The sequence below is a fragment of the Cuculus canorus genome, chromosome 8 (genome assembly GCF_017976375.1).
Source record: "Cuculus canorus isolate bCucCan1 chromosome 8, bCucCan1.pri, whole genome shotgun sequence".
Taxonomy (NCBI): Eukaryota; Metazoa; Chordata; class Aves; order Cuculiformes; family Cuculidae; genus Cuculus; species Cuculus canorus.
Genome location: NC_071408.1, coordinates 28,299,423 through 28,315,755, shown reverse-complemented (window position 1 = coordinate 28,315,755; position 16,333 = coordinate 28,299,423). Strand labels below are relative to the sequence as shown.

General features: G+C 44.7%; 1 protein-coding gene across 20 annotated transcripts in view; it reads left to right on the top strand.

Moving 5' to 3' along the window:
- Positions 1–16,333, top strand: part of PTPRF (protein tyrosine phosphatase receptor type F) — a 405,229-nt gene that overhangs the window by 291,142 nt on the left and 97,754 nt on the right. For 13 of the 20 annotated variants that reach the window (XM_054072544.1, XM_054072562.1, XM_054072557.1 and 10 more), the window contains 2 exons: positions 7,292–7,309; positions 16,138–16,248. In XM_054072544.1, coding sequence (XP_053928519.1) covers positions 7,292–7,309; positions 16,138–16,248 — 129 coding nt within the window. The remainder of the gene's footprint in view (positions 1–7,291; positions 7,310–16,137; positions 16,249–16,333) is intronic. The other 7 variants (XM_054072564.1, XM_054072558.1, XM_054072563.1 and 4 more) reach the window with 1 other exon arrangement.

Sequence of the window (16,333 nt, the reverse complement as noted above, 5' to 3'; positions counted from 1 at the left end):
TAGCAAAGAACTCTTGTTTTCTCACTGCACAGTTTGGTCTCCCAGGACTTTAAGGCCCAGTAGAGAATTAAAGAAAATAAAACGCTGCTTTATTCACTGATGAAGTGCAGCTCCTCAGTATGATTTGCAATAGCTATTCAACAACGCACAGCAGCTTTAGTCTGGGGAAAAAAAAGCCCACAGGACCCTACGCAAAGTACAGAAGGAAACAGAGCTGGAACAAATTTGGTCTAGAAAGGTCTCACGCTTAAGTAAGAAGCAGACTGCCTTGTCTGGCCATGATGTGTCTCTGGGCACTCAAAACCCATTTGTTACGAGTGCTGCTGCCAGGGCAACACCATCTTCCTCCTAGCAAGGTGAACGTCTTGACACATTTCCCCATAGCAGGAGCCCTCTGCATAAATCTGATGATGCTTGATGATTAGAAGTAGGCTTGTACTTGGGGGAGTGGGTAATGAGACATCACTCTCATCAGAAATAGAACCCAGCCTGGCACTCCTGATCCCACCTTGATGTAGCAGTGAGCGCTAATTATACTAATGCATTTATAACTTATGAAATTTCCCAGTGACCTTTAGCTTATCTCCCCCACAACATGGTTTAATCTTGATCTGTTTGTGCTGAAAGAAAATATCACACTTGTTAATTATTCTGAGGAGCTTTAGGAAGCAGCACTAGGAGAGTGCACATGGATGTGTTTCACTTCATAACTGACTAAATCAGCATCAGAAATTAACATAAATGAGCAGCAAGGCAGCTCCTGATGCACTTGCTGTATGTTCTCCAGCCTCCTTTTTGCAGGCACTTGGCTGCCTCTCCACCAGCTGCTTCACAAGTTTAGTAAGATAGAAAGTTTAAAAACAAACTAGTAAACCCTGTCACTGTGTCCAAGTTTTGCTTCCTATTTGCTGTTCTTGAGCAACATCTCAATTGAATATTTCACCTGGGATTCAAACTCGGGAGCTGGCGGCTTGCTGAAGACACAGTAATTACCAAGGGAGGTGTCAGGGGAACCTTTTAGAAATCAATGAGCAGCACACATCCTCAGACTCACGAAAGAAATTGATTAGCTCTGTAATGTAGTAAGGGAGGTTTCCACAGTTCAGTGCAAGAGACTTCCAAAAATGAGTGAAGTTTTATCTTCGGGGACCTGGTGATACAACGCCAAGATCCACCAAGGCTCTGCTCTGCCCTGGCATGAGTGGGGAGCAAGAAGTTTACTGTTTCTCACGGGCCAGGAATTCAACCCTTGCTTGCATTTGTGGCTTTTTCCTGTATTTGAAGTTGATCTAAAGTAGGGTCTGCACTTTGGAGTGCCCGAGTCCCACGTACCTGACTGCGGTCACCATGTGTAAGTAATGTGGTGGGTTAGGCAACCCCTGATCCATTCTGCAAGGTGCTATTTGAGCTCTCCAGCACTACGCCGTAGTGGGGCAGAGCTGTTTTTCAAAGGAAAGAGTATTTAAATAGATAGCTCATTATATGGGAGAGTTTAATAGTTTGCAAAGTCTCTGCTCCATTAAGATCATATCTTACAGCCAGCCTGGCATATCTGCATGAACGTCAGTTTATACTATCTCAATCTAAATATATGCTCATTTAATTTCATTTAATTAAAACCCAATAAAAGCTAGACAGATGTAATATAGTTAAAATAGCTACAGCATGGTGTGAGCCCAATATTGCACATATAGAGTGTCCAACCTTCAGCAAGTATATAGTAAGTTATTATTCGGATGTACTAAATATAGGTCATAAAGGTCAAAGCAGCTTTGGAGTCTGAATTAGGAGGTTGAGGGTTGATTTCATTTCTTCAGGCACCTAGTGCAGAATAAGTAGTCAGAGGTAAAGCAGCAGCATGTTTGGGAAAGGTGCTCTCTTCTGACACTCACAGTTAGGTGTGCTGGCAGTGCTCTGGGGGCTTCAGGCAGGTCTTTGAACTTGCATACAGTAAGATAATGTGCTCAAGGGGACTCTGAACATCAATTTCTAGAGGACTGTTCATCTTCTGTCAAGGTACTAGAGAGTTTGTGCTTTAAGACAACCAAGTCTCCATCTTGGTGTTTTTTAACCCCAGAGGACTGGTGTCTTAGTGTAGGAGCAAATACACAGTTTGTAAATCTGTCCTGTATTCCAGTGTCCCCAATTTGCTAGTTACATCTCTGTGTGTATATGCATTTTTCTCATTAAAACATCTGACAGTTAGAGTAATTCATTACATTTAGAGGGCTTTTTTCCCCTTTCTCCCAATACATAGATGTTTCCTCCCAAGTAATGCTTAATTCTTTTTCAAATCCAGCTCTTGGGTAGTTTTGCCAGTACGAGTTCGGCTAATTGCTCTAGAGATGAGAACACAAATAAATACAGGTTTTCATCTCCATTATCACAGATCAAGGCAAAAGCAAGGTCTCTGACTCGTGCTGGTTGTAGCAGAATTCTCCCTTGCTTGTCTTGCTAATATTTCCCACCTCTTGTGGAGGCTGCTTTTCTGCGAATGCAGTGTCTCGGGACAACTCCCTGTTCTCCCTCAGCCACTGCCTCTCAGTCATCGACACACGATGTAAGGCCAGCTCTGGGCTGGGAAGCCTCCCAGCATGCTAACTCATTTTAAAACCTGTTTTCCTGAACTGATTTTGAAACTGTCTGGATATTGTAGTATTGCAGGTGATGTACATATGAGTTCTGGCAGCAAGGGTCAGTGTTACACCTCTAACCATGTTTTAAAATTAGTTGATGATGTAGCAGATATAGAACAGATTGCACTGATGCTTCACAGTTCTTCTCTAAAGATTTTTGTATCACATGCTCCTTAAGACTTCAAAGCAACTCTGATGGTATTCGTGCTCTCAAAGCTCTTGAGTGCTTCCAGTGAATTGCATAGTTGAAGACTTGCTCTTCCACCTTGTTCTTCAGAAAACTTATGAACAAAATGCCAAATTAGAATAAACAAATATTCAAATGTTAAGGTATTTTTGCTATCTAAGGAAACTCCAGAAATTCAAGGAGCATCATCGTCTTTCATGTAGTAAAGAACTTGATCTTACGACAAGTATCATTCTGTTTTAATCACCATCAATTTTACAGAGTTATGAACCATGCTCTAGACCTTAGTGTGGCTTTCAAGCAACTAACGGCAAGTAAGCTATTGGAGAGGGCTCTGCAGGTGACTTCAGTTACTCTCTGGAAAAATGTAGGTACTTCTAACAAAAGAAGCAGCGGGAGCTGGCTCACCAGATCGTCTTGCTGCATTTATGCTCTCAGAGTTACCATCAAGCATTTTCATTTTAATCTTGATCCTGTAAGTAGGAGCACCGCATATTTGGAAAGAAAAGGAGTACCCAACTTACACAGAACAGACTTGAAAAATGAGGCGGTGCCTGTTCCAGTGAAATGACAATGATGGTTGTATTCTGCTTCACTGGTAATAGGCAGCAGTCAGCACCTAGCAGAAGATATTCATGTCATAGAATCACTAGGGTTGGAAAAGACCTCTAAGATCTCAAGTGCAACCATCAGCCCAACACCACCATGTCTACTAAACAATGTCCCAAAGTGCCACATCTTTTTGAACATCCAGGGGTGGTGACTTCGCCGTTCCTCTGTGCAGCCCGTTCCAATGATTCACCACTCTTTCAGTAAAGATTTTTTTTCCTAATATCCAATCTAAACCTCCCCTGGCACAGCTTGAGGACATTTCCTCTCGTCCCATCATTTATTACTTGAGGGGGAAGAGACCAACACCCACCTCACTACAACCTCATTTTTAGAGGGCAGTAAGGTCTCCCCTCAGCCTCCTTTTCTCCAGACTAAAAAAGCTCATTTCCCTCAGCCGCTCGCTCATAACGGTTGTACTCCAGACCCTTCGGCAGCTTTGTTGCCCTTCTCTGGACATGCTCCAGCACCTTAATGTCCTTCTTGTACTGAGACTCCAGATGGGCATCAGCACAGGCCAGAATGTGTAAGGAGCACCCAAAAGAATAGGGATTGGGGAGTACTATTCAAAATCATCAAGAAACCCACAAAAGGATGGATGTTCTCTCAGAAAGGACTCAGCAATATTGTGGCCAACCACTTGACAGCTGTAATTTTATATCCTGGAAGTATCTATACTGCATATCTGTGTCTTTCTGTGTGAGGCGCACACAGCAGTGATGAGATCCACACAGACTTCCTGTGGCAAATAGTGGCAAAGACACATTTTTTTTCTGTAGTGTGTTCACTTCTAAAAATGTTTTCCCCTAAAACTATGTTAGGAAGTAGCCGAAGGCACTGTCAGAGTTCTGCAGGATTTAATGTTGCACTGCCCTAGTATCCCGTTGTCGCCAGCAAGAGCCTTGATTTCTCTGTTTGATGTCACTTTGGAGTGACTTTTTGGTGGTTTAGGTTCCTACAGGGCAGTGGTGTGTTGATAATTCTGGGATGAGTTTGTGTCAGCAGAGTGAAGTCCCTTCTCCAACAGAGTCTCTCTTCCACAGTAGGAAATACTGATGCAAAGAATCCCATGGGGTTTTCCAATGTATCACCTTAGGTTTTGCCTTGCTCTGGGCACCTGGCTGTGTGTTTCCAACGCGCAGGTGATGTCTGATTCAGCATTCCTTCCTGACTGCAGTGAAAGTATGGGGTGTTATTCAGCGTCTGTTATTGTGAAGAGGAAATAAACTCTCCTCCCTTGTTTCAGACATTTCAAACACCAGGAGTTGGGTTTGAAGTTTGATCTTATGGTGCCCTTGGCCTAAAGCGGTTGTGGTGATCACGGGGCGTAACCTGGCTTCAGTAACCATTCAAGTGATGGTGACTCCATCGCTTGATGGACTCTTTTACGTTGACAGTCTGTGGCCTCTGTGCTGTGATTTGGTCCATTTGAGGAACACCCTGAAAGGACAACAGACAAAGATAATTCGCCATATGATGCAAAGGGCGAATGGAAACTTTTATTCCTTCTGGAGGAGCAAATTTGGGGTCCATACCTTGTCTAATTGTGTCCTCTGAGTGAAGAGTGAATGCCTTAACTTTGGCAAGGTGAGAGAGACCCAGAACAAACACTGTGCTAAATACAGCAAGCCTCTGTGCTGCTCCCACAAGGGTTGGCTTACATTCAGAGGCCAGAAGGATTGGGATTTAATGCAGGAAAAAATGAGCTGGTCACACTTACGTTTTTGGGAATCTGCTTCAAGTACGCAGTTGCTCCTCGAGCTCTGTGTAGGCAGTTGTGTATTAGAGAAAGGGTTTAGCCTCTACAGGGAGTAGATTTAAAGATTTGCTGCAAATCTTTTCAGTTCTAGGGCAGAACAACAAACCCTGTTTCAGCCAGATGACAGAGAAGGAGGTCCTATTTTCTGCCCCCTGGGCTTGTGCTCAAAGTCATCGCACTGTTCCTGTGGGAAGTGACACACTGTGGTGATGCTTTTCTTAACTCTAAGAATAGTGGAAAAGGACGGAGGGGCAGGCAGGGAGTGGGACAGGAGCAGGGAGGTCCTAGACCAAACAGAACAAAAACATCACTTGGCAAACTTTCCAAACAGACAAAGAGAAATAACCCTGTTTTCCATGGCTGTGCTATTCCATGCGAGTATCTCTGGGTATAACTGTTCTGTCAAAGGTAGCAGTAGTTACTAAGATGGATAAATAAGCAGCAGATTTATTATTGCAAGAGAAAGATTACCCACAACTTCAGTCACTGCAAAATCTTCCCTGATGCTTCAGTCATGTGTAGATAGAAAGCGTCAGAAAATATATCCAGACATAAAGTTAAAATGGGGTAATGTCATCTTGGCAGAGGAAAGTGCTAAAATGAGTAGTTTGAATTGCTGCCTCTGCTTAGAGAAAGGACTCTGCCTAAAGGAAGGGTAGTTAAGAAAGAAAAAGACTAAGTATAAATATTGTAATTACTTTTTAACAGGCAAGTTAAACATGCTTAAAATATACCTTCTTTGTATTTACAGAAATTCTTTTCTGTCTTTCTTTCCCATTGGGTGATCATTGTTGTGGATAATGGAATGAGCTGTAAATCTGAGATATACGACACTCTTGTATGCAAACTGGTATTTATTAATCAATACACTGAACATGATTTGACACACTGTGTCCTGTTTAACCCTGTTTTTCTGTCTGTTTAAACTCCTCAGTTTTCTTTGGTAAGTGCTTGGTATTCAGATCTTACAAATCTGCATAAAACCAACACATACCATGGACTGCCTACAGATTCAATCTGCATGAATCTCTCCCTTATACTAACAGCCTTCATATGTGCAAAATAAGACCAAGGGGACAAAAGTGGGGATTGAAAGGGTTCCCTGCCAATTTGCCCAGCTGGAGCATCTCCCCTTCAATCGTACTTCGTTGTTGATCGTACGCTGAACTTAAGACACTGACCGGTGGATTCTCCACTTGCTAAACACATTGACCTCATAAAACAAACCTTTACAGATCAGCGCAACAGCAGAACTTGACCTCACTCCCAGAAAAGCCCTCCTTATAAGATACTCCTCATTATAGCATGTAAAATTATCTCCAGTGCCTTATAAAGAGGGTAGGGATTCCTTTCTCCAGCTAACATCCAAATTAGGCAGGAACAATGGAGGTCTGGCTAATGTGGTATTGTTACATTACCAGAAAATACTTCATTTCAAAATATTTCTGTATGTAAAGTTAATTTTGCATGACACCAGTTCTTTGCTGGAGGGAGCTTGATGTGAGGGTTATGTGAATTTGGAGAATAGCTCAAAACTGATTTGTTACACTCTCTCCTTAGTTTAACTTCTTTAAGCAAGGAGATTTTGTCCCACTGGTCATTCTAACCTGAAAGCAAAATTGCACCTAGCGCCCGCAACCATGTGCTTTCCACCCCTCCTGCCCAGCACACTCACTGTCACACAGCCCCCAGGACAACCCCTCTTTGTTCTGGGTGAGGAATGAAGGGGCACTGCACCATCTTCCCAGCGTGTCCTCCATCTCAACTGCTTGAACAGTGGTATGGGTGAATGCAGGTGGTGAGGCCAGCCAGCAACGCCACCTCAGCAGCTTAGGTCGGCCCCCGTTCATGAGCGTGGTGGCTTTAGTGGCAAGATGCAGGGCTGGATGCTGCACTTCTGGAAGTGATGAGCTTTACTAACCTCCTGAGAGCGTCACTCTGACTTTTATTGCACATCAGTTTCTTTTTGTTTATTCCTGTTGCGCTAATACAAATTCTAGCTTTAAAAAAACTTTCTGCTTTTTAGTTATAATTTTCTTCCGTTCCTCTTTGTACTAATGCTTCTCTCTAATCTTATTTGCATTCAAATTACCTCACCAGGTGGTACACCGATCAGAGGTAAGAATGCTGAAATGTGCCTCCAGTTGTCACGTCACTCCATCTCCTGTCTGCCTTGTCCCTTCTCCTCCGGTGTTTCTCATCTCCAGCTTTTACTCTCAGCCCTAACTCTGCCAGCGCTCTTGCTCATCTGCACTCTCCCACTAGTGTGTTTATTTTGGTTGGTTTTTAGCGTGATTTCTTGTAGACTCATCCATTGCGATTCTGCACTGTTGAAAGGGGGTTATTCAACGGAAAGTTTGCAAACTGGAAAATGGTCCCTGGCCTCCACCACAGGAGGGTTGACGTCTCTCCTGCAGCTCCTGCAAGTCTCTGAGCTTCCCGTGCAGTTGTGGCCTCTGAGGTTTTGAGTCTGGGGGTTTTAGGTGGGTTGCTTTGGTGTAAGTGTAAGGAGGTAACATTTTCACAAGAGAACGGTCAAATTCCCATCTGCTGCTGCTGCTGGGCACGAAGCTCTAATCAGAAGGAGATAAATTCTTGAAGTTTGAACAAATCTGGCTCTGGGATAAGAAGCACCTTTGTTTGCATTCCTCGTGCTTTCCTTTTGAGTGTGCTAACCCTCTAATGTGGTGGCAGAAGAGAGAAACAGTGACCTAGACCCCCCTCTTTCTGAGCCAGACATGCCAGTGTTGCTTTTCAACCCAAAGATTTGTTTTAAATAGATGAATCAGAAGCACATCTGGCTGCTTTAAGCCTTCATTAATTAAACCCGCTCCTGGTTTGACAGCCCAGTGTGTGCAGTCCCTGGCTAGTTTTCACAGCCTGTATGCACCAGTAATGACTTTCCAATTGGAGTGTTGTCTTTTCTAGCCTAAACGCTCAAAGCTGTCCCTTTAGATTAACTTTAGTGTGTTAATCAGCGTTACATGCTCAGGCCCTGCTGAATTCTCTTGTGATTTTGGTTACCCCTGTTGACTGACCCCTGGATTTCTCGACAGAATGACTACCACCTACAAATCAACATGACCTCATTCGTTCAGTTTTCCCTTTTCTCCTCTTTTGTCCCCCTTTTCCCTGATCACTGCTGGAAGTTAATAATCTGACTCTTTGGAACTGGTTCTGTTGCTGGGGGTTAATGTTTTCAGCTCCTGTTAAGCGATTTTAGAGTAAATGTGAATTGCCGTTTGATGCGTATTTGCATTAAGTTGCCTGTGTAGCAAATCTGGGTCAGGGAAAAAGACTACAAACCATATTTTGATATGAATGGGCTTATATATCTGTCATTCCTCCTTTTGGAATGCTGGAGATTGACAGCTGTGATTTTACAAGATCCTTAAACTATTTCTTCATCTCCTATTTCTACTGCAAATCTTAAAATGAAATGACGGATTGAATGCTAAGTAGCCAAGCTCTGAGCTCCCAGCCGTGCACGCCGAGTGTGCAACCATCCCAGGGCCTCCCTGTGCGCTCGCTGTGCACCCGCCCTGCCTGTTGACATTAGTGACTCAGCACCAGAACCGCGTGGATGCTCCATACGTCCTGCTTGGGAACCGAACACATCTCTGTGAAAAGAACCATCCATTTCATAAAACATAAGTTCCCCACCCCCACTTCCCACCCCTGTTTGAGTCCTGATGAGGTATTTTAAGAATGTTCTTGACATTATTTAAAATATATGTGTCCTGTTTGAATGTCAAAGATGACATTTCTGTGAGAGCAAACAGAAGCCACGTGCTGCTCTCTGGCTTCTCCCAGAGGATTTCTGTCAGCCTAATGCCTTTTATTTAAAACGGAGGTCATTGAATTTCTAAAGATAACAACAGATTAGATGAAAGTGCTTTTATGATGGTGAGGTTGTGTCCATGTAGAAGTGACTGTTCTGCCATGTTCTATACCCAGCTGCATTCTTGTTCCTCATTAAGGTAAGTTTGATGCTTTGGAATCAATTAATTTGGTCTGAAAGGAAGGGTGAACTAATGACTCTTAACGAACTCTTTTGGTAATAATGTTTGGGGGAGGAAGGGGAGGTTTGGGGTTGATTTAATTGCTGCTGTAACTATGTCACTAGGAGTTGTGTGTCTGGAGAACTTGGGAGATTTGAGTGTTACCCGAGGCCTTTGTGCTGGAGCAGCAGAGAACCCGCTTGCAGGTAGCAGTGTGTGGTTAGCCAGAGGATGACATGAGAAATTCTACCATGCACCCCTCCAAAACAGGAGATTTTTTTCTCTAAACATCTCATTTGACCTTACCCCCAGACATTTGGTCCTTTATGTCCGAGACATCTTTGGCTTCACTGAAATGCGAGGAGTTCCCATCTATAATTCAGAATCTCAGTTTGTAGCTTCACTCTTTACTCTTTTGGGACTGCCCAGATATTTATTTAATGTTGAAGTCCCAATTTGTTCATCAGAAGGACATGGAGCTGGCAGATGCCCATCAGATTACACAATAGCTGTCTTCTTAAGATGACCCATGGATAGGATCAGCAAGGATCAGCAAGTCCGTGTTTAAGCAAGCTCTGCTCCATCCTCATTTTAGAAGTAGAACAGAAGATGTTAATTTCTGGCGTTTCGCTGGAATTGAACTCACTCAACCTTTATGAAACCTGGCTGCACTTTCCAGCCTCAGGCTGTAAGACAGCAGGACAGGGTGTTTCTGGTGGGTGCTGGATTGAACAGGCATTAGATTGGATGCACACAAGGAGGTAAAGAAATATCATTTCAGGCATTTTTCCTCTCCAGTCAGATTTATTTGTTACTTTTCTGTCGCCACAGGAAATATCTAAGGTTCCTGTATATAAGAGTATTTCTTCCCTGCATACGTCAGCTTAGCAGAGGTCTGTCTGATTTAACTTCAGATCAGCTCACTTGGGTGTCAGGAGCTGTCTGTCTGAGATGCCAGGTAAACACCCGCACTGACTTCTGTATCGCTGCAGCTAAACCTTCTCCAGTCCCAAGCGAACTGGTTTAAATATAGCTCCAGTATTTCGACGCTATCCTGCAAGCTGGAGCGTAAAGCTATCCAAAGAGATTAGAGGAAGCAAAAAGAATTTTGCTGTCTCTTTTTGAGCATGTGTTTGTACGTTTGATTGCGTTTTGTATATGATAGAATTTTTTCTTGTTTTCTGAGCTTTTTCAATCACAAAAAAAAAAGAAAGGAAAAGAACTTAAAACAGAAGATCTGTTTGCGGGAGCAGTGTCAGAGGGAAGTTGAGTGGGGTGGTGCCTGGGAATGTTTGTAATGCTATGTTCTTGCTGTTAGGATTCAGATTGACTCATGTCCCTGTAGAAGCACGCAGAGGCATTACTCTGCATTTGACAGTGCTTGAGTTTTGCTTCTGACGCAGAATCCCCTGAGATTTCCTGTATCTGCTAGTGAGAAATCAGAGCATCCTGAAACTCCAGTAAGAGGAGACCTCATGCTGCCCAGCACATTGGGTCTCCTCCCTCCGTGCCTGAGTCCGGCTCAATGGCAGCGGTCGGATGCCATCAGCAGCTGCCCGTGGTGCACAGGAGAGTGATTTCTCAGCAGTGCTGTCGTCCAGAACAAGCCCCTTGCATGCCAATCACCGGCCTCTCAGGCGTAATGACCGTAATGAACACTAACAATGAAAATATATTTGTACTTACCTTGTTTTGCATAATTGGCGGTGCTGATGGCTGGTGTAGGCTAGGTGCAATCGTCTGTAACAGCTGGGAGGTGCTGCTGTCATAAATTACAAAGAATAGTGAATATGGGAAATGCTTACTTTTGTTATTAGCGACTCTTGTGTGATTTTGGTGTCTTTCAATTTTTCGCAGCTCCCACTGCAAGTGTTGGTTTACTTGCGCAGCAACCAGGTTGTCAGACTCCAAGCCCCTCATCGTCAGGGCTTCACAGTGTCTCTTTCTACACCATGTTCACACTTATGGGTCCTTTTTGGGTCTGGACTTGCCTCGGGCCCTGCCTGACAGCTCCCTGGATTTTATTAGGAGGATTCTTCTCTGGGAGGGAATTTTTAGTGGAAGGGGGATTAGGACCCCCGCATGAGCGCTGGCTGAAGAGGTGACTGAGGAAACTTCAGGAAAAGTCAGGCAGTGTTTCTGTGAAGGAAGCTGGTGGGAGGCAAGGGGAAGGAGCGGGGAAGGGCTTAGGGCAGCCACATGCTCTGGTATGCAGAGTGGGCCAAATGGCCCTGTTCCCTGAGAGGAAGGGCCCTGGTCACGTAGCTGGGATCATTAACATCTGCATTGCAAGTCCTTACCTCAGAGGAGTGCTGTGACTGCAGCATGGTTCGCCTGACTCCAGGGTACTTATATGGGAGTGTTTGTTTGCGTGTTTGATTTGATAACCAGGGCCAAAGGTCAGTCCCCAACTCTGAGCCAGGTGGTTCTGAGGCTGTGAATGCCCCGCTAGAGGAGTGGGGCTGCTCCCACTGCTGGGCATAGAGCTACGACTTGAATAGAGATGGAAGAGCATCCCCCCAAGAGGTGCCATGCCTGGCTGTCTGTGGTGCAGTCTGGGAGAAGAGAGCCGAAACACCCAGCAAGCTACAGAGCAGGATTTCAGAGGGATCAATCTGTAAAGCAGCTCAGAGCTTTCTACATTTGATTTGTCACCTAGAGGAGAGAATGACGAGCCCTCCGTGGCACGACGGTACCCAGCGCTGCCAAGAAGCGGCCCTTATCAGGATCTGCCTTCCCCATGCGCTGTGCAGTGCACTTTTTAAATCCTTCTTTTAACCACTGTCACTGCAACTAATGATTCTGCCTGAGCACAAGTATATTTGCATAGATAAGTGTATTGGAGAGCTGCTAACGGGGCTGCCGTCTGTGCCTGAGTTTAAAGAGCAGAAGAAAAAGCTAGGAGAGGAGGGGAGGGACTGGCAAGGAGATACCGGCACAGAGTAAAGAACCTATAAGGGATGCTTGCCAGTCAGCAAGGCCATCTTCTGCCATCAGACTCAGAAAGCTTTGCCTTGTCACCATTCTCCTCGGTACGGGAGAGCCGCCAGGGTATTTTTTTCAGGAGCTGTCAGCTCTCCAATAAGCTGAGATGTGTTATTGGGAACAGATCTGAGCCACAAGTGAGAGCGACATGACATTGCAGTGTGGTGAGGAATGGCTGCACCTCTTCTGCTGGAGTCCCACTGTGGTTCTGAGTGCTTCGGAGGCAGTGGAGGTTGAGCAGTGCTGAGCAGAGAGACATTTCACTCCAATGCATACATACCACTGCAGAGCTCCCAGACAAGCTGCTCACTGCTCCTCTCTTTACGCATATGCACATCTGGATGGTAGATAGTCCTCAGGCATCCACTAAAGCTGTGCTATTGGATTGCACATCAGGACTCAGCCATGCAAACAGGAATAAGGCACCTGGAGCACTCAAGGAGTTCATATGAAAAGTCTGCAGTAACATCCTGTGTGAACAAGACCTTACTCAGCAACTTGCACAACACAAATCCCAAAGTAATGAGTAAAAGTACATCAGCCTTCCTAGCCCGGGTTTGCAGAGACACAGAAGATTTTAAGATGAGATGTTGACAGGTCTAGGAATAGAAATCGGGTCCTTTGCAAAGAACCAAAGCAAAGAATTCGTTGTACTTCTGAGGGTCTTTGGATGCAGCTTCCATGAACTTCAGGGAAAGGAGCTAATCAGGACTCAGTTCTTCCTGGCCTGTGACTTCTTGTATCCTGTCCAGCCTAGACTTGAACCCTCCAAGAGATGAAGATACAGTCTTTCAATGGGATGACTGAACTAGAACCTGGAATATTTTGCGCTTAGGGAGGTTTTACCAAGGCTCAGATGCATTTATGTCTCCCAACTTTCTGACCCCAGTGATATCTGAGCTTCCTAACTTTATTCATAAATTTCTGTACCCTGAGATTCCCTACATGTTCCTGTATCCACCATGTAGTTGTTGGCTGTCCCTCAAGAAAACCCCTGTAGTCCTGCTGACTGCCATCAGTTCACCACGATCCTTCCACTTTCTGCTGGCTGTCAGCTATACTGCAGGATTTCTGTGTTTGTCTAATGATGATTTATTGCAGTAACTGATTTCTTTCTGGTTCAGTTGAGAGGTTTACTTTAACTTCCTTCTACTTTCTGAGGTCTGTCTTGCTCCTGACATGCCATAGTTTGAATAGTCATGCCAAGCCAGACAAAACCAGAATCCCATGCATGTCCCTAAGCAGTTTGTAGGCAGTTGCTGATGGATGGTACATGTTTGTAGTATCATTCTAGAAATCAGTCCGTGCTGCAGTACTGATGGGCAGTAATAGCATGTAACCGGAAACTCCTCTGCCTTCATTTTCTTCATTCTCTCCTTATCTTCTTTTCCCTTCAGCACTGATGTTGGGGTCTCTAGGGAGAAAAAATAGTTTGACTAACCAACATCTAGGAGGCATGATGATCGCAGGTATAAAGGTTGTAAATACCAGGGATACGTATTAAATGACTAAGAGGGGCATATAAAAAGGTATGTGTTCTTGGCTGAGTTATCTGGGGATCTTAGTTTTTTTCTAGGCAGACACCACTGCCTGTCACCTGGATCTGGCTCTGCTTTCAGCCCAGACGGCTGATCGGGGCTACGGGCTCAGTCAGAGATAGGCTTTTCCTCAGGGCAATGACATCCACTTTTTTTGGTTTGGTTTTAAGTTTGGGTATGTTTTGCAGCAAACAACTTTTCCCAACCAAGCCTGATGGAAGCACTCAGAGTGAACTCTGCAGCACGTGCGTGCCCACAGAGTAATGAGCAGGAATTAAGAAGGGGATAATATATGGTGAGTTCCAGGCAAATCTTGCTGACAGAGAGCATAACTAGGCTGTGGCATCAATTCCTTAAGGAAGTGGTGAAAGACCTATCACTCAGCACATTCAAAATGGGATTGGACAGAACACAAGTACATTTACAACAGGGAGCAATCCTGTCCTGGCCCCCAGGGATGCGCAAGATAACCTAATAGGTCTTTTCCATTTCTAGATTCTCTGATTCTCTCTATCTTGTCAGTGCTGAGAAACTTCTTCCTGCTCCACTGCCTGTCATGCTGCTGTCTGCTTAGAGATGTTTTTCCCGGGCAGCATGTAGAAATTCGATGTTCTCCCTGAATTAAGCAGCAGTGCTCTGTAGGCTTTGGCTGTTGAGTGTCCGGAGAGTGTCGTGGCTGGGGAAAGCTGGCAGCTGCTTTTCTTAGTAAGTGGCAAGACTTCTGCAAACAAGCTTTCTCTGTCTAGCCAAAGCCTCATTTCCAGCACTAATGCAACAATAGGGAGGGCTCTGTACATCATTTTTATTATATGGCAGAACCCAGGGAAGTTCATTTTTCCCCATGACATATAGACTTATGCTACAGTCTCAATTTATCCTTCTAAATAATGTAGGTGGCAGTGGTTGGTTCACATTAGTTTTTTTCCGTTCTGATGATATGAAAAACTGAGGTTGACCTCTGCAGCTTGAACCAGAAAGAAGGGAGAAGGCAATTTCACTAGCTATTCTCAGTGCCGCTCTCAGTGGTCGTTTTGAACTGTGGCAGGCAGAAATGAGTTCAAATCCTTACAAGCAAAGGGGTTAATGTTTTCTTTTAGTTCAGTATATGGTTTGTGAGCAAAGTTGCCTTTTTACAGGCAATTCTAGCCAGCCGAATCCGAGCACTTGGAGGCACTTTAAAAATTATTCCCACATTGCCTGGGGGAAGCAGGCTGAGCACCAGCCGCTTCAGTGTCTGGCCAAGGGTCGTTTGCTCCTGCAGTGCCAGCTCGCTGTCATACGCATCCTGCTTCTTTCCTTCCTTGTGTCTCCCATCTTTTAGTCTGCATATGAGGTGCTGTTAGGAGAGTTGAGATACAACCAGTTTTGCAGTCATCTGTGCTAGGCAAGAAGCTGAATGAAAGACCAGCCTCCCAGGCCAAGAGGTGCTGGACACAAGTGGAGCAGGCTGAGAAGATGAGAGAAAACCATCTTAGACTAGTGCTTACTTCCTCAATAATCCTTGTGGGTCCCTTCCAACTGAGGATATTGTATGACCATGTGCACTCCACAGGTTCCCCATGTAGATTGCTTCTCTAGGTGATTACTTCAATTATTCAGATGAGCCCTTCGTGCATCTGGCACTGGGGATGTGATCAGATTATGTCCTGATCAACCTGCAGTCTGCTGCAGCTGCTTCTGAGACAAAGCTGGAGGAGCAGGCGCTACCAGAACAAAGGGAGGGTGGCTTTCAGGCGAGCCCCATGCGGCAAAATGGGTTTGTTGCATTGGTGGTGTCTCAGACCGGGTTCTTAATCTTTTTATATCACCTGTAATGAAATCTGAAAGAATAAGGAGATCGCTGACATGGAGAAAGCCGACGAAAGGCAAAGCCTTTTCTCAGAAGGAGATGTCTGTGGGAAGGAGGGGTGGTGAGTTGGGAGAGATGGGACGCTGCCAGTTTCTACAGGAAGGTTGCAATTTGTTGAGCATTTGCTAGGCTTTGTGTGCATCAGATAAGAAACAAACAGCTACAGTGAGTGTGCTTTGTGCTTGGCTGTTTTGATTAAAGGCTTATTAAAGGTCCTTTTATTAGACGAGAGTCCCATGCAAAGCTGTAATTAATATGTGCTCATGTGTATGTTTTCTTTCCTTTATTGAGGCAATGAATATAAGTGATTGGGGAGGTTGGAAATACACCAGTAACTGATTCCCTGTGCATTAGAAAAGTAACAATAATCAATTTCACAAGCTTCTAACAGCAGACTGGGTACCTTTTGGCTGTGTGCTGGTACCCTGTGGGTCCAGGGAACAGCATCACCGTATATTTATCCAGGAAGATACTTTAAGAACATGGGACATGGCCTTCCTTTTCTAAGGCTGGATGTTTGATTACCAGATTCACCATAACCTGAATTGTCTGTGTCATCTTGTTTTTGTACAGGAGCTCTGCAAATAGAGAACAGCGAGGAGTCAGACCAAGGCAAATATGAATGTGTTGCAACCAACAGCGCAGGAACCCGCTACTCTGCCCCAGCTAACCTTTATGTTCGAGGTAAGAGCACCTTCCACCCAAGGGGATCACTCTCCTGCTGCCCAAAAGGCCCCATGGCTTTCAGTGAAGGAGTGTGTTCCTTTAC